The sequence below is a fragment of the Wyeomyia smithii genome, chromosome 3, assembly GCF_029784165.1.
Source record: "Wyeomyia smithii strain HCP4-BCI-WySm-NY-G18 chromosome 3, ASM2978416v1, whole genome shotgun sequence".
Lineage (NCBI taxonomy): Eukaryota > Metazoa > Arthropoda > Insecta > Diptera > Culicidae > Wyeomyia > Wyeomyia smithii.
Window position 1 is genome coordinate 119,693,022 of NC_073696.1, and position 21,859 is coordinate 119,714,880.

At 37.8% G+C, this 21,859-nt stretch overlaps 1 protein-coding gene across 13 annotated transcripts; it reads left to right on the plus strand.

The window, feature by feature from the left end:
* Window positions 1-2,713: 2,713 nt before the first annotated feature.
* LOC129730274 (uncharacterized) lies at window positions 2,714-4,639 on the plus strand. Of its 13 annotated transcripts, none has more exons than XR_008728829.1 (5): window positions 2,714-2,732; window positions 2,789-2,820; window positions 3,456-3,836; window positions 3,895-4,007; window positions 4,188-4,639. XR_008728829.1 is itself a non-coding variant. In XM_055689472.1 (3 exons), exons 1-3 carry the CDS (start codon window positions 2,763-2,765, stop codon window positions 4,395-4,397), a joined length of 393 nt encoding a protein of 130 aa, XP_055545447.1. In that variant the 5' UTR covers window positions 2,735-2,762; the 3' UTR covers window positions 4,398-4,639. The 13 variants fall into 13 exon arrangements, 3 of the variants coding, with proteins under 3 accessions (XP_055545447.1, XP_055545449.1, XP_055545450.1); XR_008728828.1 differs by lacking the exon at window positions 2,714-2,732 and having other exon boundaries at window positions 2,744-2,820; window positions 3,456-3,520; window positions 3,579-3,836; XR_008728830.1 differs by lacking the exons at window positions 2,714-2,732; window positions 2,789-2,820 and adding an exon at window positions 3,140-3,272 and having other exon boundaries at window positions 3,344-3,520; window positions 3,570-3,836.
* Window positions 4,640-21,859: the final 17,220 nt, after the last annotated feature.

The window sequence follows — 21,859 nt, forward strand, 5'->3', positions numbered from 1 at the left end:
TCAGATTTTTTTAAAAGATAAAAAAATATTAAAAATCATGGTAGAAAAAGTGTCCGAAACTGCCCCCCTCTCCCCTACTATCCGTAAATAAATCACACAATCCGCTTAGAAATAAATCAACTTTCAAGCAATGGCGTAGCGTGATCTAATGCCTTGTTCAGACTACGCGGCATATCACCTGATATCGCCAGATGATATCGGATAACACCTCGGGTGTTCACACAGTGGCAAGCTGATATGATTTGACTTTTGCTTCGGCAATTGAAAAGAGAAGAAAACAAGAACAGGTTCAAGCAAAAACAAGACAACAAGAGCAATGCAATTAGAGTAGAGATGTCAGCTAGTTGGCTCGCACCAACGCGAACTCTCATATGCAATTGTCAAAATATGCGGGATGAAAATTGCAAAAATATTTCCTTCCTTGTTTTTCGCATGCCACGCGAATTTCGAAATTTGTAGGGTTGCGTCAAATGTCTTAGGGCCGTGTTGCGAACTGCTTCAAATCTGGTTTTTATAGGTTTTCGAACATGATATCCGCGATAGTATGTAACTGAGGTGATATCCGATGACAGCTCGATTGTATGGGATAGCAGCACAACAGTTCAACTGAAGAACCAAAAACGAGACATAATCTCTTCACTTTAAGTATCGACATCTAGCGTTGGAGAGTACGCATTCCACACTCAAAATTTTATTACACTCATACCATTCATTCCTGCTCATGGTGAAGAATTATTTCGGTCTCTCTTGCCCTCATACAAAACCGAATTGAAAACCGAATATCTTGACTAACGACAATCGTTTTTTTTACATTGTACCTAATGTCGCAAGCAGTACTGTGTATAGTGCGTCTGATATGCATTACTCGCAATATTTATCAAGTATAAAAATGGTAAGCGAAAAAAAATTTATTGTCATTAGTCACTGAAACAAGTCGACATATATTCTCTATTAAATTTGTCCAATGAATTTAACGTACCAAAAGATCTCTCAATTTTATATGATTTCATTAGAAATCCATTTGTAAATTAAATGTGATACAATAATTTTTACGAATCGCACAATGAAATAATTATTATCGGATTTTCATATTCATTTTATTTGATATTCATTTACGACTAACATGTGACGCAAAAATTTAAATTTACCGGCAATATTGCGGAATACATTTCATCAAGTAGATATATAAAACTGCCATGTTTCCAAATCAACACATAAATCTTATTGATAAATCCAATGAAAAACACACGTCGCCGTGACTTTGGACTTCTTGTCAGTATACTAGTGAAGTTTTGTTCTGACGTTTGGAGTTGGTATCGAATAATCCAGATTGTTATTCAAAATGGCTACACCACGAAAAGACTGCGTCGTATTGGGCGATTGGAAGGATATTTGCTTATCTCAAAGATGACTAGACTAGAACAAGATACCTGACTCTTGCGGAATTCATCGAACATGATTGTCGCTGCGCGTGAGCGAAAGTCGAACTAATTTATACACTATTAATTCGATGTATACTTGACATCAAAATCAACTGACGACAAGGCCAAGACATGACTGCTGAAAGGTGAAACAATTTTTTTAGTATCCATGTGGACGACTGTACGTTGCTGCCATCTTAAGAATGATAAATATGTGTACGAATGTTTAGTTTATTATAGGCGCATCATTTAAAATTAAGCGTACCATCAGAGCTTCCTGATAACTGCTATGAGCCCACTCTACAGCCAAGTTTTCCTCTCTTGCCGAGGTTAATAAAGTTAATAATTAAGGATAAATCTTCTACAAATATTTCCACCAAAAACCAAACGCGAAATTTCTAGATTGATAAGGCAATCATAATAATAACAATAAAACCGCTCTTGAAGCACTTGGAAATCGTCTCATATTCTATTGGCAGATGGCATTACCTCTTTAAGAGCGGCATCAAGTCATTGCGCTCTGCTACTAGTAACAATAAGTTCAATTTAACTTATCATTGCTTGACACCAACTTTGCTACTTTACACAAATCATAACATTTGTTTCATATTTATATGAATATGTACCGGGTTTGTATATTCTGTTCTTTTTTACAACAACCGAAAATGTGAGAGAATGATAGCGTTGATGAGAGTGCTGTACATAATTTATGTCCTCGCTACTTTCGGAAGTATCACCTACACTATTTAAATTACAATTTTTCAGGGGACATTTTCTGTGATATATGAAGACACTCGAGAATTGTACATAGTTTATGTGACATATCAAACTGTAAGTTTTAGTAGCATATGACATGAAAATAAATATAACCCCTTCAATATAAACACCCACTCTGACAGTCAATTTAATAATTTTTTTTTTCGTACTTTAAAGTGCAAAATATATGGCAATACCATTAAGTGCAAAAAATGACAATAGGCCGTATGAATAAAAATAAGTAATTGCTCAGCTTACTTCTACTCAGCTCGATTTGTGAGAAAGTAAAGTCTCAGAGCATTTACTCAAATTCGTATGAATAAGAGTTTACTTTACTCAGTGCGAACTGGAGTAAGTTCGAATTCGAACATACACGCTCGTAAATAATAACTCATAAACTGAGCAACTCTGACTCAGTGTAGAACGATGTTCGTAGACGTCAAAAAATGAGTAGAAGTCCTTTTTGATTTTGAGTAACTTTGACTCACTTTTTGGGTTCCCTTTATATAACTTCTTTCTGAGTAACGTCGCATATAACGACGTCCATTTTGGAAGGTGATTATGATGTGCTTCAGTTTGTAACATATGTTTTTTAATTGTGTGTGCCTCAGAGGGCATCATAACTGTTTACTTTTATTACAAGGTAAAATTATTGATGAATTTGTGGTGTCGTTTATTGGTCGTGACGGATTTCTAGCCAGTAATGAAACTGAACTGTACCCAAAAAATGAGTAATGTCGTACTCAAATTTTGAGTAATAATGACTCATTTTTAAAGACGCCTAGTGTTACTCAGTTTTGAGTATTTGTGGAGTTACTCAATTTAAGAGTTGTTCCACTTTTTACGAAAATGCGTCAAATGTTACTCATTTTAGAGTTATTACTTACGAGCGTGTAGATTTTGCTCCGTCAATGTTGATGTTTGTATTGTTGCTATTCCCGTTTTTTGACATACAATCGGCAATCATCATACCATCCGAGCCGGATCGCACCGTGAGAAGTGAATCTTTTCGGGAAATAAACCCAGTAATTTAAAAAAAAATGGACATTCCTGTTATTGATATGTTCACAGAAGAGGAATACCTTGAATCATCAGGTAATTTTTCTTTTGTATATGACTCAGTAATCAGCAGCCAAGCACTATAACATATTGTAGAAATTCCACAGATTATTCTATATGTTATTTGTAGTGGCAAACTGCTTAGTTATTGCGGAGTTTTTGAATGTATTGTTTATTGTTATACTATTTTGGATCTATTCGTTCCGTTTTCTTTTCGAGGCTCTGACGAATGTGACATTAGACAACACCAGCCCTACGTTAAAAGGGCTAAACATTTGGAAAAGGTGGTTGAACATGATACTGCATTTATTAACGTGCTTGAAGAGTTTCCAGTTATTTTAGAAAATCACAAATTCCTATGATGAAGGCTAAAAAGTCCGCCGCTATCAAAAAATTTGCAAACAAACTTCTTATTGAATATGGTATTGATTATACGGAAAAGCAGATTACAAAAAAAAATACACAATTTGAAGAACCGCGTCAAGTCTGAAACAGATATGAAGCAGACAGGAAATCGACAAATAATACTCAGTAAAACAGAAAAAAAATTCTTTGAAGTGATGGGTGGGAGAGAAAATCCATCAATTACGGAAAGAACGTGTTGGTTATTAAAAGGTTACGAGTTATAAATAATAAAAATATTTTATAATCTTTCTAGTTGGTATTTCTGTTGGCGAGCCAGAACTATCTGTCGCTGAATTATATTCACATGAACCCATGGAAGATTGCATTGCTGGTCCGAGTCATACACGCACTAAACCGTCTGCAAAGGTACGTATGTGGTGATAGTTACTGCACATTCGAGATTGTGTGGTCTATAGAGGCTAATGCCTCTCTAAAGTCCAAATAGAAACCCCCACGCATTCCAACGATCCCTCCCCCTTTATTGAAGAGTTGATCATGCTTATAACGCCCAACTGTAAAATAGTATAATTTCAGTTTAATTTGCAGAAAAAAACCAACGAATTAAAAGAGCTGCAAAGAACGGTTCTTCAAGAGCAACTGAATCTCATTCACGCACAGGACCAACTATTAAAGCAACAGCAAGAGCTAAGCATTGAGCAGCGAAATGAAAAGCACACGGAAGAAATGAAGTTAATGAAATTGAAACAAGAGATTGCAATGTTAAAGTTAAAAATTCTTAAAATAGATAACGACTAGGATGTAATGTAATGATTTTTTATATTAAACGATAATATTTTCATGAGCAAATTAACAAAAAGTAGGAGGGTGGTATTCAAGACACGACCGCATGACGTTGGACTACGGTATTCTTATATTCCATTAAAACAAATAATAGAGAGAATTGCAACTCTAGTATTTGCTGCAATTTTATCTAACAGTGCATTTCTGGATGCTGAGACGTTAAAACGTTATAAATAATAATATATACTAAAAGAATGGATATCTTTTATTTAATCGCTGTCATTTCATACATATTCGAATCAACCCTTTGTTTGCTGCACTATCAAGACAATCATTTAATTGAGCGAATTGGTAAAATTTTCCTATCTAAGCAAAAAGCAAACTTTACGAAACTATCTGAAATTGGAGCCCAGAACGATTCAACCGAAAATTTTAAATTTGAAAATTGTTTGACATTTAATCGATAAAACTCATGCTAGGTTAGTTCCAGCCCAGCATATAACTTCATGTATTTGAAAAAAAAAAAACGTTTGGTTCAATAACTCAATATAGCAAGAGCTCAATCACACGTTTTTCGGTAGTTGTTATCAAGGTTTGGGCGAGTGACAGGAAAATATATTAACTTCTTCAGTTGTGATTTAGAGCATTTCTAATTGTTTTGTTATTTTTCACGATAGCGACAAGTTTGTTTCTTTCTCTGTGTGCGAGAAACAAAACCAAAACCGCGCACCGAGAAACAAAAACGAAAATTTAATGAATGCTCATTGAGAAAACTTGCAACTCTTTTTACCAATAACTTATGATACTCAAAAGAACCCGTTTTGATCTAAATTAAATTTCTAGTAAATAAGTGTTGATCATTCATAGGTAGTAATTTTTCCTCGATGAATAAAGACTGGCTGAAGAAGTTAAAATCGCTGCTGTAAAATCAAATTCACAACTGTGTTCGTTAAGACGTTTTAATATTTTCAATGACAATAATAATCTTCGATAAACACCCGCTATAGTTATTCACACACATGCTATAACTATCTAAACACGCGTTAAAACTATTCATACACACGCTGTAGCTATAGCTATCCATACACACGCTATTCCTTTCCATACATCCGATACAACTATCTATACACACGCATAAGCTATCCAACCATGTGCTATTACTATCCATACATACGCTATAACTAATCATTACACACGCAGCAGCTATCCACACACAAGCTATAACTATCCGTACACACGCTGAAGATATACACGCAATAGCCATAATATGCTACACATGCTAGTGTCTTACACACGCTATAGCTAGCCATACACACGCAACAGCGCCATCCCTATCATCGCAAATGTCATAGCAATACAGATGCACATACGCTATATGTGCACACTGCACACACACCCAACGTTTTCACCCAACGATATCTGAATTGGATTACCGCTGGTGGGGTCCAACTCAGATCGAAGGAGCACCGAACTGAATGAAGAAATGCAGCTTCCCACTACCTCCGCCGCTGCTGCCTAATACCACCGCTCTGGTTCTGCTGCAGCTCAGTTTGGCCGCTGGAATCAGCCACCGCTGCTGATTATACAAGACCGGCCTGGTGGCCTTTCACATGTTAACTGATGACTGCTATGAGACGACACAGGCTATTATATAGCCCAAAGCAAAAATCCATCCGCGAGCAAACAAGAAGCGAGCTTGTGATTGGTTGAATGTGCACGACTTTTAACACAACTTTTAACTAGTTTAGTATCGAAAACATATTTAAATTATTATATGACAATCTTGCGCAATATTTCCCCTATCAATCAAGCCATTGGTGTTTAGAATCTGTTCAGTGGTAATGATAAAAGAAGCATTTTAAAACGGTGTTGAAACACCTGTTGCAGCTACCGAAAGCGAGCTCGTTATTGGTTGAAAGCTGTGAGACTGTTTACAAAGTCAGATCGGTTGTATCCGTTAGTGTCGACTGTGCTTGTGAAGAGAGGTGGTGATTGGTTGCTCGGTATGATTTAGACAATCGATGTGATTTATCAATTTTTCAATAGTGTATCTCGAGAAATAGGTTATTTTTGTTACATAAATTCAACCGTAAAAGAATTTCTGATCGGTTGATGCCAAAACCTCGAAATTCTGAAAAGAAATGACTGATGTATAAGCGCTCAAAACCTGACCACTTTTCCCTGGTTTTCCCCGGTTGAATTACTAGATTTTCAAATTCAGGTGCCTAACTTTGATATAGACGTTAGTCCAACGTCAAAAATATAAGTGACACGGACAAAAAAGCGTATTGTTCAAACTGAACGAATCATCCGAATTTTTAACATTGCACCCACTCGTTTATAAATGAAGCAATTGCATCTCGTCGACGTTTTCCAAGATGAAGCGTCGTGCTGGCGGCTTCAGTAGCTTCTGGAACGGAAACAAAATCGAAAAGCTCGTTGGATATCTCATTAATATCGAAATCATCATCGTTTAGAAATTTTGCTACGTTATGCAATGTGAAGCAAGCTATGATTAACGTTGGGACTCTCTCTGTCGCAATCCGAACCTTCGATTGAAGTATTGGAAACCTTTGTTTGACCTGACCAAAGACCCGTTCAATTATGACCCGTTCTTTCGTATGTAGGATGTTAGAAGACTTTTGTTTTGGACTACCGGTTTTATCAGAGTTTTGTACAGCGTCAACCGCGTACGTCGTCACAATCAACTCGTTCAAAGTACCTTCCGAAGTGAACGATTTCCAGCCTGAATGCGTCTCTGGATCTCTTTGCTGGCGTTATTTTCGGTGGTCACCAGTGACCCCAAATACACGAGCTCGTTGACCACCTCAAGCTCATCGCCGTCTACAGAGACTTGAGTTGGGAGGCAGATGTTGTTCTTCTTAGAGCCTCTTGCTCGCATATATTTCGGTTTTCGACGCATTTATTCGCAGTCAGATTCGTTCGACTTCGGCTTTGAGTCGGGCGTATGTTTCCTACGCCGTCGCAAAATTACGTGTTATGATATCAAAGTCATCCGCGAAGCCCAGAAGCTAAACAGACCTTGTGAAAATCGTGCCCCCCGTGTCGATGCCCGCCCTCCGGATTACACCCTCAAGGTCCTTCTCATAGAACTTCCGCGTATCAATGGCACAGTACAGCTGATCCAGTTCCTCATGTTTACGATCCTCTTGCTGGCGCTTCTTATGTCTGAGAGTCGTGGTCATGTCGTTCCGTGCCCGTTTGTAATTGGCCTTGTTCCTTTTCCTTGACCTGTCCAGGTATATCGCCCAGGTCCGGTTCTTCTCATTCACCACTGCCCCGCACTTTCCGTTATACTAGTCATTTCTGCCACTCGGTGCTTCCACTCCTAGTACCGCCGTTGCTGTCTCTCGATAGCTGTGCGAATGCTGCACCAGTCGTCCTCGAGAAGCGATGACGAGAACATGGCAAATTTGGTTTGCTGTACGTTGGTCAGGTGATCTCCAGGGTGTTTTGCGTATGTCTTTCAGGAAAAGAAGCTACTTCGGACTGCCAGTCCTCGGGAAGCTGCGAAGTTGACGCATCGCTGGCCGTTGACGCATCGCTGGCCGTTGACGTTCGTCACAGTGTGCAGGCCGTGCGGGCCGATCGCGGGCTTATAAATATCTTCCCTACCGATCTGAGCGCTTATGTTCCCGATGACGATCTTGATGTCTCTACGCGAGCAGGTATCGTAGACTTTCTCCAGCTGTGCTTAGGACACTTTTTTTTCTCTACATCGGGTCTTTCTTCGTGAGGGCAGTGCACATTGAGAATAGTGTAGCTGTAGAACCGGCCTGTCAGTCTCAACAAACAAAGCCTGTCGCTGATCGCGTGCAACTTGATCACACGACTCTGCATCCTGCCTAGCACTATAAAGCCGGTACCCAGCTCATTGGTTATGCCACCGCTCTGTTAGTACTGTGCCCTGCGGCCACAAATCCTCCGTATTTTCTCTCCTTCCCGGCGAAGCTCATGGAGCTCAACGATGTCGAAATGGCGGGGTTCTAGCTGATCAAGCAGATCCCGGTCGCCATCCGGGGCGTTCAACGATATACAGATCCATGTACCGAGCTTCCAATTGTTCCGGTTTGCATTCAATTCTCGATTGTTCGTAGTATTTTGCACGCTGCCGGCACGCTGCCTCACTAGGGCTGCGGATGCCTTGTCTTGTGACGGGGCTGATGTTCTGGGTGTAGCTGACACCGTATTTTTTGATTCAGCTGTCTGCTCCAGGTTAGACGTTGTTTGAGCCGCCCCTAACATGGAGAACAGACGTTTCCTGTCAGCGTATGACCAAGTTCCCACCGGTTCACCGATCTTCTCTTGGTTGCTCGTACCCCAATCGCGACCATGTGAAGGTAGAGAGAGGAATTGCTGGGCATTATGCTTTGGACCACTTTGGGGTCTATTTTATGCCAATTAGTACGGTTGTACTACTTGTTCGCACTGCTCAGCCGTTTATCAACTCTGGTCAGTGGCACTAGTAACTATATCCTGCCTGAAAAATGATCATTTCACCTTTATCCTATGTAATTTGGGCATAACAATCAAATGCTAACTGTACTTATTGATGACATTACAAATAATTTTAAAGAATCCCTCATTTTGCATATCATTTAATATTCTGTAGGTGACGTGACGACAGTATAAACTATTTCCTGTAACTATGTTCGTTGCGCCGAGAGTTTAATATTCCCTCCCATTGAACAGCTTCTGATAAAAGAACTTTTATTACAAATTTTAATTTATTGTTACATTATTTTTCTAATTTCTTCGTTTCGTATTGGAGAAAAATATGGTATTAATAAAACAATTTGACGAGAAAAAATAAATGTAATTTGCATATAATCAATATTGATGGTAAATTGATTTACAAAATACACAAATAAGATGAGATTGTAGTTAAGATTGTAAATAGATTAACCAAATAAGCAAATAATTGCTTCAAAAACTTCAAAATTAGCCTACGAACGAAACCATTTTCGTCTCTTAAGCATGCTACCGAGCATACTCGCGACTTTATCAGCTTTGCTAAGAATTTACTGAGCATTCACTCCTACTTTGTTACTTTATTCATACAGAATCTGGTTTTCGAAGAGTAAACTCTCATTTGGAGAAAACATCTGTCAGAGCAAAAACTTTTATCATTTATTGACTACTCGAATTTAGCAAAGCGGAGTAAATGCTCGGTTTTATTCATACGGTTTAATATCATTATCATTAATCTCATTAAGCGTTGAGCTGACCAAACTGCTACACCTTTTTTCAAATACAATCTGGAACAGCTCAACCATCGATGACGGACTATGCACGGTAAATCGGTTTTGCTCATAGTGACAATTTTATAAGTCATCTGATATATAAAAGTCAGAAACCGTGTAAAACTTTTGGACCCAATTTGAAACAGTTTACGTGTGCTGCATTTTTTAGGTATCTACTCATGCCTAATGAATCAAAGTTGCAAAGCTGTATCGTCCGAGAAATACTTTATATAAATAAGTGAGTGGTGTATTTTGAATAGGGATGTAACGGATATCCGCATCCGCATACGCATGGAAATTGACATCCGCATCAACATCTGCATCCGTAATCACATATCCGCATCCGCATCATACCATGCGGATATTGAAAAAAAATATCGCTTCATAAAATATAGCAGAAAAATTTTCCTTGGTGTATTTACTGCTCGCCAAAATAACTTTTGCACTGGGGAGGGGCATAGTCAGACTTCCTGAAATCTCGCTCGTACAAAAAAGAGACAATGCGCTTTGAGCTACAAGTCTCGTTTCTCATTCAGTCGTTTTGTGCTGTGCGCCACATGCGAGCGAGAGAACTTGCAATACGTACGAGCCATGTCTCGTCGCATGGAATTTCTTTTGCGACGTACACTAAGATATCTCGTCTCTCAAAGTAACGAGCGCGGTGCACGGGCGTTGCGCACACGAGACAGCTTGCGCGCAAATTCTCGTGAGCTCGTCTCGCGAGCTAGCTTCACATATTGCTTTGAGCTGATGGCGCAAGGAAGAAATTGATTTTGCCCAGAGGGATGAAGACAGGAGATTTTATGTTATTTATTATTTACGGTGTTATAGGAGCTTGTGTCAGAGCACTGTTTGAATAATGAATGGTGTGTAAACCAGGGGGAATCTATCTGTCAAATATCGTGAAACCGTGATCAACACATTTGGCAACAAGGCGTTTGTATGTTTTGAATTTTGTCGTTTTGATCGAAGTAAAATGGAACGTTCTCATTTAACAAAACTCGAGAAATCGCTGAAAACTTTTATTAATAATGCGTTCCGTAGTGAAATTTTGGGACAGCAACAATTTTTCAACGAAAATTGGTGATGTTTTATCGCCACATTGGTAATTTATCAAACGTCATGGACCAACAAACTTCATGGACCAGAGTTGATCTGCGATAACGCACACATATATGAAATTTGACAGCGGTAAATCCCCCCTGGTGTAAACCAATGAGCATAAAAGAGAGGTGAGGAGGAGAGTGCATTTTCCTAGTATTAGTAAATGCTTCAAATGTAAACAACTAGACGAACTCAATGGTAAACTCAAATAGCTACGTCACTATTTGGCATCATCTCAGGGCAGAAGGGGGCAAGCAGAGGGGCGCGTGCAAGTGTTAGTAGGTTTTCTCCTCACCTCTCTTTTATACTCATTGGGTGTAAACTAATTCATTTGTTTATCAAATCATATGTTGATTAAACCGACTTTTGTTAACAATAATGAAGAACGTTTTGTTACCATATTTATATATTATTATTTTCTTTGCGAACGGTATAAAAATGCATGATATTTTTAACTGAAACAAATATGTTAGATGCAGAGTGTTATGTTGGTTAACGTGGAGATGCTGTGAGTTTCTGTCGTCGTTTAAGATGTCATTGACTATTATATAATAGAAACCATTCCAAAGAAAATCATATTCAGTTTTGTACTTATAAGATTAGATGTGATTTTTAATTCGAATACAAGCCTTTCGGGAGTTAAAAATAACAGAACCACTAAACCAATATAATCAATTTTATATTTTTCAATACATGTTGGAGATAAAGGTGTTGGATAGAATTTTCAAATAAGGTATAGATATTGCAAATCAGATATATGATTCTAGAGCGACATTAACTCTAGTGCGACTATATATACTCGTATTTATAGTAATCTGATCTTTTTTTGCTGTTAGGGTGCAACGATGTGAACTTTTGTAATAATCTTAGTAATATTGTTTTATGAAATTTTCCAACTAATGCACCTCCAGAAGGGTCTGAGGGCTCATACTGTTTCGAAGACACAAATCTTTGAGTAACTCTGGGAGACGCGTTGCTCGAATCATGTCGCTGATACATGATGCTTTCGATACCGGAGACGAAAATGCAATTCAATGCTACGGTCACAGACTAACAGACATAACACGTCGAACAAATTTTCAATAAAATCATCGTTTGGATGATTCCAGCACTTTACTTTAATAACACTAGCACCATCTGCTGTCTTGTTCGCGCTGCGTCATGTATTTCGACATCAGCGCCAGCGTTACTGCATGTGTCAAATGGGGAACTACAAAATATGTATGAGATTGCATGACAGCGCCCCAGACGACGTTCTCGCGCGTTGACTGTTATTCGATTGAAAATTTGAAATGAACGTTTTTTGTGGCGATGGAGCTAGGTTCCAGTGTTACGTCTGTTAGTCTGTGCTACGGTGTTATATTATCTAGTAAATATATGTTTTATAATGTGCAACATGGAATTTATGAATGAATTTCAACCATTTTAACGTTCGACTCGTCAAATGCGGAGTGTTAATCCTAGAAAGATAGTCTGCGTCAATTTGAGTCCTGAGTGTTATCATGCCAAATGTCCTATCATCATCGAATATCTACCATTTTTGATTTGGCTGAATCTCAGCACACGTACCTGACTTAACAAACTGAATATTTTTCGCGGGCGGGCAATTTTTTCAGACTCACGAAATTTTTTTTAAAAGAACATAAGTATTTTGGTATATGTTTGATTCAAAGCATTGTAGCTCAGAATCCTTCAGTTGTACAAAATAAACAGTCTGAGAATGAATTTCAGGGAACTAATAATGCTTATAAAAAAATACACCCCAATAAAACCTTTTTTGGTCAAAATAAATTATAAACAAACACCTTATCTTAATTGACAAACAAAAATTAAGAGTTTTTTTTTCTCATTTTCTTTTCGAAGAAATCCGAAGTTATAACAAAATTTCTGGTTTAAATTTCAGGATGGTGGAATGAAATGTAAATATTTTTATTGAAGGTAAACTTTTATGAAAAAAAAATCAAATTAAACATTTTGCAAAACATTCATGCTCTCATGATTTTGGGTGGAGGCGGGCATCGCACTTTTTGGACTAAAATGTCTATCTAAATAACTTATTTTGAGAAAAAAAGAACTGAGAAATCCGATTTTGTAACCCTTTCCCGTTCACATGATTTAAAAATACTTTCGGGTTAATTTAAGCAAAATACTTTGTAGACCAATTAAAGTGAGTGTAAAATATTGCATTTTGAAGAAAAAGTTAAATTTGAAATGGTGCTTCAGAGCATCTTTAAGCACAGCAGGGACTTTTTTATTCATGACTCAAAATATTATCCCTAATATTTAACTATTTGAAGTATTTATTAAAAATGATTTAAAAGCGGAAGAAAACCTGATGTAATTTTCCAAGAAAAAAATAAAGTTTATGATTTTAAGAGGTTTTAGTAAACATTTTCAATCAAAAAGTTCTACTAGCTTTTTTTTTTTCTTCATCTATGATTCGACTAGCTTTTGTTGTCAAAGCATTTGTTTATAAGGTTTACTGCCCATAAACACATAAGAGTCACACTGCCAAAAACGTAAAACGCAGTAGACGCAGGTAAACCATAGCATTTTTCCTTCCTATGGATTCAATCAAAGAAACAAAAATTTAAAATAAGCATTCATCCGAGGTAAATATATTTGTGCAGAATTTTTTTATATGCAATAAGGTCATTGTTGTTCCGATCAGTACACTTTATTTAGTCTTTTAATGAAAGTTACCATGATTTTCTGCTAATTGGTTTTAGCTCTGAGCCGGTTATGCGTTTATTCGTAACGTGGACCTGACCAGAATCAATATTTTTTTCATTATTTTAGCAACAAACCTAACTTTTGTTGTAAATTTTCGAGAGCACACGTAATGGAAAGAAGTTTCTAAGGTTTATCTCAAAAGTGATGAAAACTCACATGGGACTGTTATGCATTTATGAGCAGTTTAGAAGAATGAACAAAATCTTAGAACATCTTAGAATCGTCGAAACATTACAGAAAAAGTTATGGACAAAAAACTAATTTTGAGGGGTGTTTTCCTTTCATTCAGTACTCGGTTGGATACAACTAGAAACAGTTGAACTCTTATGAGTAATACATTTCTTTTGACAAACTTTCAAATGCATACAGTCTGGTTTGCTACTATCTGCAACCTTCGCAGAAATATGGACTCAGAATATGGTTATTTTCAGCAAAAAAACTAGAAATATCTTTACAACAAATAAAAATAGCAAACCAATATATTCTACAAAAATGCAAGGTTTAGCAGAATGAACCAAATCTTAGAACATTTTGAATTGCTTCGACGATTACAGAAAAAGTTATGGCCGAAAAATTAATTTTAAGGAGTGTTCCTCGTAAAACTCTGCTTCGTCATATCAGACGTACAGTTAGAAGATTACAGTGTTCAGCAATTCTTTTTCTTATATATTTTCCTACAACTTTGCTGAAGAAAGTAATCTGGTATTTTGAAAATTGGAAAAAATAGTTTTTATATCTAACTACTAGGAGGATTGATAAAAAAACCGAAAATGCCAAAAGAAAGGCCTTGTTATATGGAATAAACTTGCTGAAGACACTGGGTACATACAATCAATATTTCACAGTCGTATCTAAAACGATCACGGTTTTTTGAGTTTAGACCACTGTGGGTTGCTTTGAAAAAAATTTACTATTTTACTTTATTTTTTGCTAACCAAGATCAAGTTTTCATTAACAATTCTCTCTGGCCCAAAAAGTTTAAAAATATACATAGTTTGCCAAGTCAAACACGAGTGCAAAGTTCCATTTAAATCGAATAAAATTGACTTTCCCTAACAGAACCGCACAAAATAAGTATTACTTTGAGCCTGGTACACGAGAAAGTCTCACGAGCTCTGGCGCACGAGCTGTATCATGTATGTACAGTACAGGCGTCTCGCTCAATTCGTAGTGTAGTGATGGGAAACTTATCGATACTTATCGATAATATCGATAAATGATGGTCATCGATATTATCGTTAATTTTTTGACGTTAGCGATAATTATCGATATTATAAGGGTGAGCACAAGTCAGTGCGGCTGGTTACTGGAGGAGACCCAAAAGAAGGAGACCTCACCTACCCTACCCCAGGAGTTGCTTCTGCCGCTAGATATTCGTTGGGTGCTGCTATTCGACAAGATTTAGCATTGTTGGGGGTGGTGCGGGCGAACCTTTAGCCCCGGGTGCCACTGAGTTTCTGGGAAATAATGGTAACTAATAAGGTATTTATAGATTTTAGTTTCCTAAGAACAGATGAATTCGACAACTTAGTACTGGAGAACTTTAAAAAAATATCCAAACTTTTTGCATGATCTCATAAAAGCAATGATACGAAATTGTAATAAAATGTATTTTCTTTGGCTTGCCAACTCTTATAATATGATGGACATGCATATATGCATATATGATGCACATGGCAGTCTATTGGTAATTCTCTGGTAATTGTTTAGTTTAACTTGGAACTGTTTAAATTTAAAGTATCTGTTACCCAACAAACAATTTTTAGTTCCACTAAAAATCCAAATCAACGAAATTGTTGCGCCGAAAAATATCCTGGGGTAGACAAAATAATTGAGATAAATAAAATTCTCTCGAATTTTAAATGACCAGAACTTTACGAAAATGAATCAATTTTGATAACCGGTTTCATTTCACTAGAAAACAGTATTATATTAGTATTACTTGGGAACTTGGTGTGACCAACCTACACCGAAAATGTTTCGGATTTCAAGAGTTTGTGTCAAAGTGTACATTTTTGCAACACATAGAACGTTTTAGGCAACTAAATTGTCTATCTAAAATATTTCTTTTAAAATAATCTGAGATCACCGATATTTTCTAAAATTATTTTTTGTTTTTAAAATTATATTTTTTTCAGAGTAGGATCTTCAACTCAATTTTTTATATTTTTGAAGTAAAAAAATATATTGATTCATTAAAAAGGTTCAAATACAGTTGGGTTTTCTTACGCATGGGGATACATGCCTCGTAAAAAAACCATGTTAATTCAGAAATCCGCTTGATAAACTGCTTTATTTCAAAAATTTGCGTAAAAAACCACGTTAATTTGAAAATCTGCATAAATAACCTTTTAGAGAAAATCCGCGTGAAAATAATCTGACCTTTTTAAATGTTAATCCAGATAAACTTTCAAACGCAAGTTTGCAAAGTTGCTTGGTTTAACAAGACCTACACACCCACAATGTTCGATTGAATTCTGCTAGAGTGCTGCAAGTTCAAAGAAAATTAATACCCAACAGGGAAAAAACCGCCAAAATCAACACCCATACTTGATAAATACCTCGGTGATTCCTTGGCGAATTTTCAATGTCAGAAAAAGTTCTACGCGTTGCAAAAATGTACACTCAGTGTTGTTAGTCTCGCTCGTAAGCGGCATGCAACACCTCATGTGAGGTTCTCGGAAATGCCGCTTTCACACAGTAGAGAATTCTTTATTCAAGCTATTTCTCGTTCTTTCTTGCTCGCATTTACTCCCGAGATGATATGCACACACTCCCGTCTACTCTCATCGTGTGTACTCGTGTGTACCTATTCCCCAACTCGCGAGAACTACTAGCCAAAGACAATTGTTTCAAGATGCTTTGCGATGGTTGCATAGGGGAAAAAAATGATAGGGTATCGGACTACTTCGGCAGCGGTTTGCTTCCGTTGGTTTTGCATTAGACTGCTTTAAAAAACTTACCGAAGCAGTCCGATACCCTACACGTTACCCCACTGTCGGTGCATGAAGCTAAACCGGGAAGAAAGCATTTTCGTTTTCGAGCACAGTTTTTCAAGCACTCCTAGTCATGCAATTTTAGTCGAGTACTCCTACTCACAAGCAGGAACTCGCGTACTCTTTTACGGTAGCTGAGTAGCAATACGAAAGAGTTTGTTCGTGTCGGTGCGTGCTTGCTGCTACTCAAGGGAATGCATGAAGGAGAAAGAGTATCTCCAAAGCGTGTGTGCAAAAGACTCGAGAAGCGTAACATATGTTTCGTTTTCAAGCAGAAAGGAGAAGAAAGGTTTTGCTTCTCGCTCGATTTGCAACGCTGTGTACACTTTGGCGCACACTCCGGAAATCCGAAACATTTCCAGTGACCCTTTGTCACGTCCAGTTCTCAAGTAATACTAGGAAACTAGGACAGCTTTCCAGTAAAATGAAACCTGTTTTATCAGAAATGATTCATTTTTCGTGAAGTTTTAGCCATTTACAGCAATTTACAGAATTTTGCCTGCTTCAATTATTTCCCTAATTATACAACCTTCAAAATGAACTTCGGCTTGAAACTACTCCGTAGAAAGCATTCCCGGCGTAAAACCCGAAGACTTTCCAAAACAAACTGTTTAACTCGTCCGGTTGTTTGAATTTTCATTCGCAGTATCGTAAAATTTGTCTTTCAAGGCCTTAACACAATGGATACATTGCGGCTGCGTTTGCGGAAATTTGACAGTTAGCCCATACATTTACTGCCACATTGACGTCAACGCAACGCAAACGTATCCATTCTGTTTGGGCCATCACTGTCTCTGTTTTTAACAAATTTATATAGCGAAATTGCATTTTTCGAATAACGTTTGCGGTAAAAAAATGGACGAAAATTGCCGATTTTTCATGGGTTTACCTTTAATCGCACTGACGAAAATACTCATGCATCATCAGTCATAGTAACCCATGAGTTAGCAAAAAAAAATTGACAGCTCTATCAGTCTAACTCTAACTGTGATGGCGAAAAAAGTCAAGCTACTCCTTTCAGAAGTGTGCGCGTTCAAAGAACGGTACCCCGCCGCGTCAAAAACGGACATAGTGCAGCACTTTGTGGACGCCGGGTATGCCGGTTCTGGCATCTACAACATCTTGACACTATTGGACAACGATCAGAGCATCGAAAGAAAGCCCGGTTCCGGACGACCAACGACCCTGCGCGACAAGAAGCTTCAAAGGATGCTGAAGAGGAAGACCGAGGGAAAAGTGGCTAAATCGCTGCGTGCACTTGGCCGAGAGGTTGGTGTATGCTCTAGAACAGTGAAAAGCTCTAAAACAGTGAAAAAGCATCTTGTCATGTCGATTTTCCCGGCGAATCACGACGCGGCTGTGGTATTGGACGACTAGACCTATCTCACCCTGGATGGCAACGACTAGCAGGGCTCTTCGTATTTTACCTCCCCCGCGAAGGAAGTGAGCACCGAAGTAAAGTTTATTTCACAGACCTAGTTCCCAAAGAAGATGCGGGTGTGGCTGACAATCAGCGAGAAAGGGATGTTAAAGTTGCTCTTCTTTCGCTCCGGGCTGGCCGTGAACGGGGAAATTTATAGTACGAAGTGCCTGACAGAAGTTGCGACGTTCATCAAGAAACACCATAAGCGCGAAGACACGGTGTTCTGGCCAGATTTGACGTCGGTCAACTACTCGAAGCGATCGTTGGAGGAGATGGAGCGGCTGAATATCGATGTGGTACCGGCGAATCCGCCCAATGTCCCCCACCTGCTTCCCATCGAGAATTTCTGGACAAACTTGAAGCGCAAGACCTATTTCAACAATTTTGTCGCGAAAGGCTGCACGCAAGGACGTTATATTTTTTTGTGAGGGAGCTAACATGATGACCTTCCATGGGAAATTTATCCAACTCAATTATCTGTCATAGTTTTTTTCATCACCATCTGAAATAGGTTTTTTTTATCGCCATCTAAAAAAAATTTTTTTTTACCGCAAACGTTAGCTGTCAAATTATCGATAATATCGATAAAAGCCCCGGAATTATCGATTGTTATCGATGTCCGTTTTGGGCGATATTTCCCATCACTATCGTAGTGCGACGAAACATCGCTTGCGCATCGCAATCCGAACCGAAAGAGAAGCGAAAGAGCAACCTGCAAATCGCATGTGACGTTGTCTCGTCTCGTCGCACGTACATGGAAATTCTACGAGCGAGAGAAAGATTTCTCTCGTCGCTTGAGAAAAAAGTACGTGCACAGGAAGTCTGGGCATAGTTATGTGAAAAAAGCAAAATATAACAAGGGATGCTACGGATTAGCATTGGGCGATACGACGGAGAGTATCGATACTTCAGTATCGATACCCGAAGAACCAAAAGTATCGAGATACTCAAAATATCGGTCAGAAAGTATCGATACCAGAAGTATCGATACTATAGCTGAGATCATTTTTTGAATTTTTGATAAATACATTTACTCAGGGTGGCCACTTTACCGGAAAACGGGAAAAGCGGGAACAAGCCGGGAATTTTAAATCACCGGGAAAAAATACGGGAAAACCGGGAAATTAGGCTTCACGCCGGAAAAATCATCCTCCTTCATGTCTGCCGCTTTATTTGTTCAACAGTTTCTGAGGAAATGTCAACATGAGACCCTGTTTTTTTATGTTTACCTAACTGGCATGATTCTGCCGGATAGGGGAAAGCTGGTTGTTGGTTTCAGTTAAAGTCGACAGCGGCTTCGCAGCAAGATCTGCGTCAAATAAAATCAGGCTTGATCAGGTGGATAAATTTACTGTTCCGTAACATACATTGTCAGATTTTGAAGAAGTCAAAAAGTTATCAGCGTCGCGAGAGGCGTATTGAAACTTCTTGTGAATAGTGTTCGACATCGCATCGGGGAGAATCCGGTCAAAAGTCAAATAGGACCGGAAACTTCGAGTCTCGATTTTATTTCGAACCGGACCGCAACGGAGCTACCCGGTTTGTACTTCCCGATTTTTGGTATGATTTTAACCACAAGCAGCAAAAAGCAGCAAAAAAAATTTTTTCATTCTGTGTTGGACCTTTTGACTACTTGATTTTGTTGGGGAAAGACGCCACCTTGAAGAGCTATTTGTTAAAGATTTTTATTTTTAGTTAAACTGATAATAATTAAGTATTAATTAAGTAAGTATTTTAATTAAGTAAGTATTTTTAGTTTAGTTTAGTTTTAGTTAAAGTTTTGTTAAAGATTTTTATTTTTAGTTTTATTTTTAGTTAAACAAACAGTAGCTAAATAATTTTTTTTTTAAATTGTTTATTCAGAGTGTCAGTTGAATTTATTTTACGGACCATGAGAAAATTTCTTATACATTACATTGACCCCAGCTCGAAAGTTTTAAAGTTCCAGGATCGAAGTTTTTCGAAAAAAAAAAATTGTTTTGAAAGAACATATCTCAACGTTTCATGCATTTTGCATAATGCATCTAGACAGTTTCATGTGCATTTTTTTCATTGGTCACTCTGAGGCTCTTCTTCCCAAAGTCCGCTTGAAGTTTTGCCTGAGGACATTTTTCTAGAAGACAAAAACTCTATGCCCCAACTCTTGAATTTATCCCACGCATTTCATTGGCATCCTGATACAGAAGCACTGCAAGCTCGAGAGAAGGTTGACAGAGAAAGATGCAGAAGGAAGCAAAAAAGCGCGAGAAGGCAAAGATTGTCAACGATTTGGAGATAAAGAGGGCGAAAATTGTGCAGCAGATCACCATGAAGGTACTTGCTAAAGTCGACAAACAGCTAAACACGATGAAGGAAGAATGTTTTTCATAGTTTTGTAACACTATTTTTGCAAGGCACAAATAAGCATGTGAAAATTGATTTTTTTCTCATATGTTTTAAAAATAAAACACCGGGAAATTTCACTAAATATCATCGGGAAAACCGGAAAAAAAAACCGGGAAATTGAAAATTGATATTGAGTGGCCACCCTGAATTTACTGAAAACCAGTATTCGATTCAGTGATTCGCGAAAATACAGCAAAACTATTTGCTGAACAGAAAACGGTAAATGAATGGTTGCTGGAATCCAGCAAAAGAATTGATATGTCAAAAAATTACGTCAAGCTGTCATTAGTAAAACGCGCCAAATCGCTTTGCAGCTGGTACGGGATCATCGCTAAGCTCCTGATAGCGAATATGGGACCATAGCTAAGTCCTTGTTGGGCTAGATGAACTTAAAAGTTGAAATGATAATCATACATCTCTAGTTCAACAGTAATTTGCCTATGATCCGATGGGCGGGTGGAATCTGGTGCCTGACGGAAACATGGTTCCCTTGAATTAACTGGTTAACCAGCAAATTGATTTATGCTTTGCTGAATGAACAGCAAATTATCATAGCTGACAACCAGCAAGTTGTATTTTGTTTTACCGAACATGCAGCAAACGACCTGTCACTTTTATGCAATTGAGCATTACTGAATAATTAGCAAATTTCATTTTGCTGAACAGATTGCTGGAAGCACAGCACACCAAAAATCAGCAAAATTTTGGTGGTTTCCAGCAATGAAAATTTGATGTGCTGACTTTTTGTTGTTTTTCTGGTATCTATCCGCATTCTCTAGAGCAGCATGAATCAAATGACTTCACAAACAAATACATACAGGTAATGCAGAAATTCTGAGCTTTGGCAAACAAATGAATTAAACAACTTATATCTTCAAGATTTGTATTCACTGGACCAATGGGCTGTGAAGCTCCCGTCTTATTTGTATAAATTATTGACACACTTCCATATTAATTGATGAGTAAGTTGATGACATAAAAAAGTTAGATATGTCAGCGAAAATAAGATAGTGAAGTCTACCGCTGAATTTTTCTAACTAATAAATATTGCAATTTTTTTTTCACTTGTACTCTAACTTGTGTCGACGGAAAGCATGAGTTAGTTTCCGCTTGCAAATATTCGATCTGAATAGTGTAACCAGAAAACTTATATTTGTTTTTAAAATACATTCAAATTTCGCTCGTTGGGCTATGTTTAGTTGGGCTACGTTTTAGTTGGGCTCCCACTCGTTGGGTTATAGCCCAACTAAATCGAAGCCAAACATCATTTCTGATAACGTTGAATTTCGTTTGGGGGTTTATGGATGCATTTTAACGCAAAAAGTTGAATTAATTGAAATAAAAACAAATGAAGCTGAGTATAAATGTAAACAAACAATATTTTAATCAATTGTCAGAGAAACAATATAAGTTTTGTGCCTTAATAATGCAACGAAGAGCTATGCCTATTTTTTAAAATATTTGAGAACACGTTATTATTGAGCACTCCTTTTTGGCTTTGAATGTGTGGCTTAAGTAAAACAAATTTCGAATTTGGCCCTATGCTGCGTTTGGCTCAGATTTTGACAGTTC

Coding starts and splice junctions, on each gene's coding strand:
- LOC129730274 (XM_055689472.1), top strand. CDS start 2,763: ATGTTTTTTAATTGTGTGTGCCTCAGAGGGCATCATAACTGTTTACTT. Junction 2,821..3,894: donor CTGTTTACTTTTATTACAAG/GTAAAATTATTG, acceptor TAATCTTTCTAG/TTGGTATTTCTGTTGGCGAG. Junction 4,008..4,175: donor GCACTAAACCGTCTGCAAAG/GTACGTATGTGG, acceptor GTATAATTTCAG/TTTAATTTGCAGAAAAAAAC.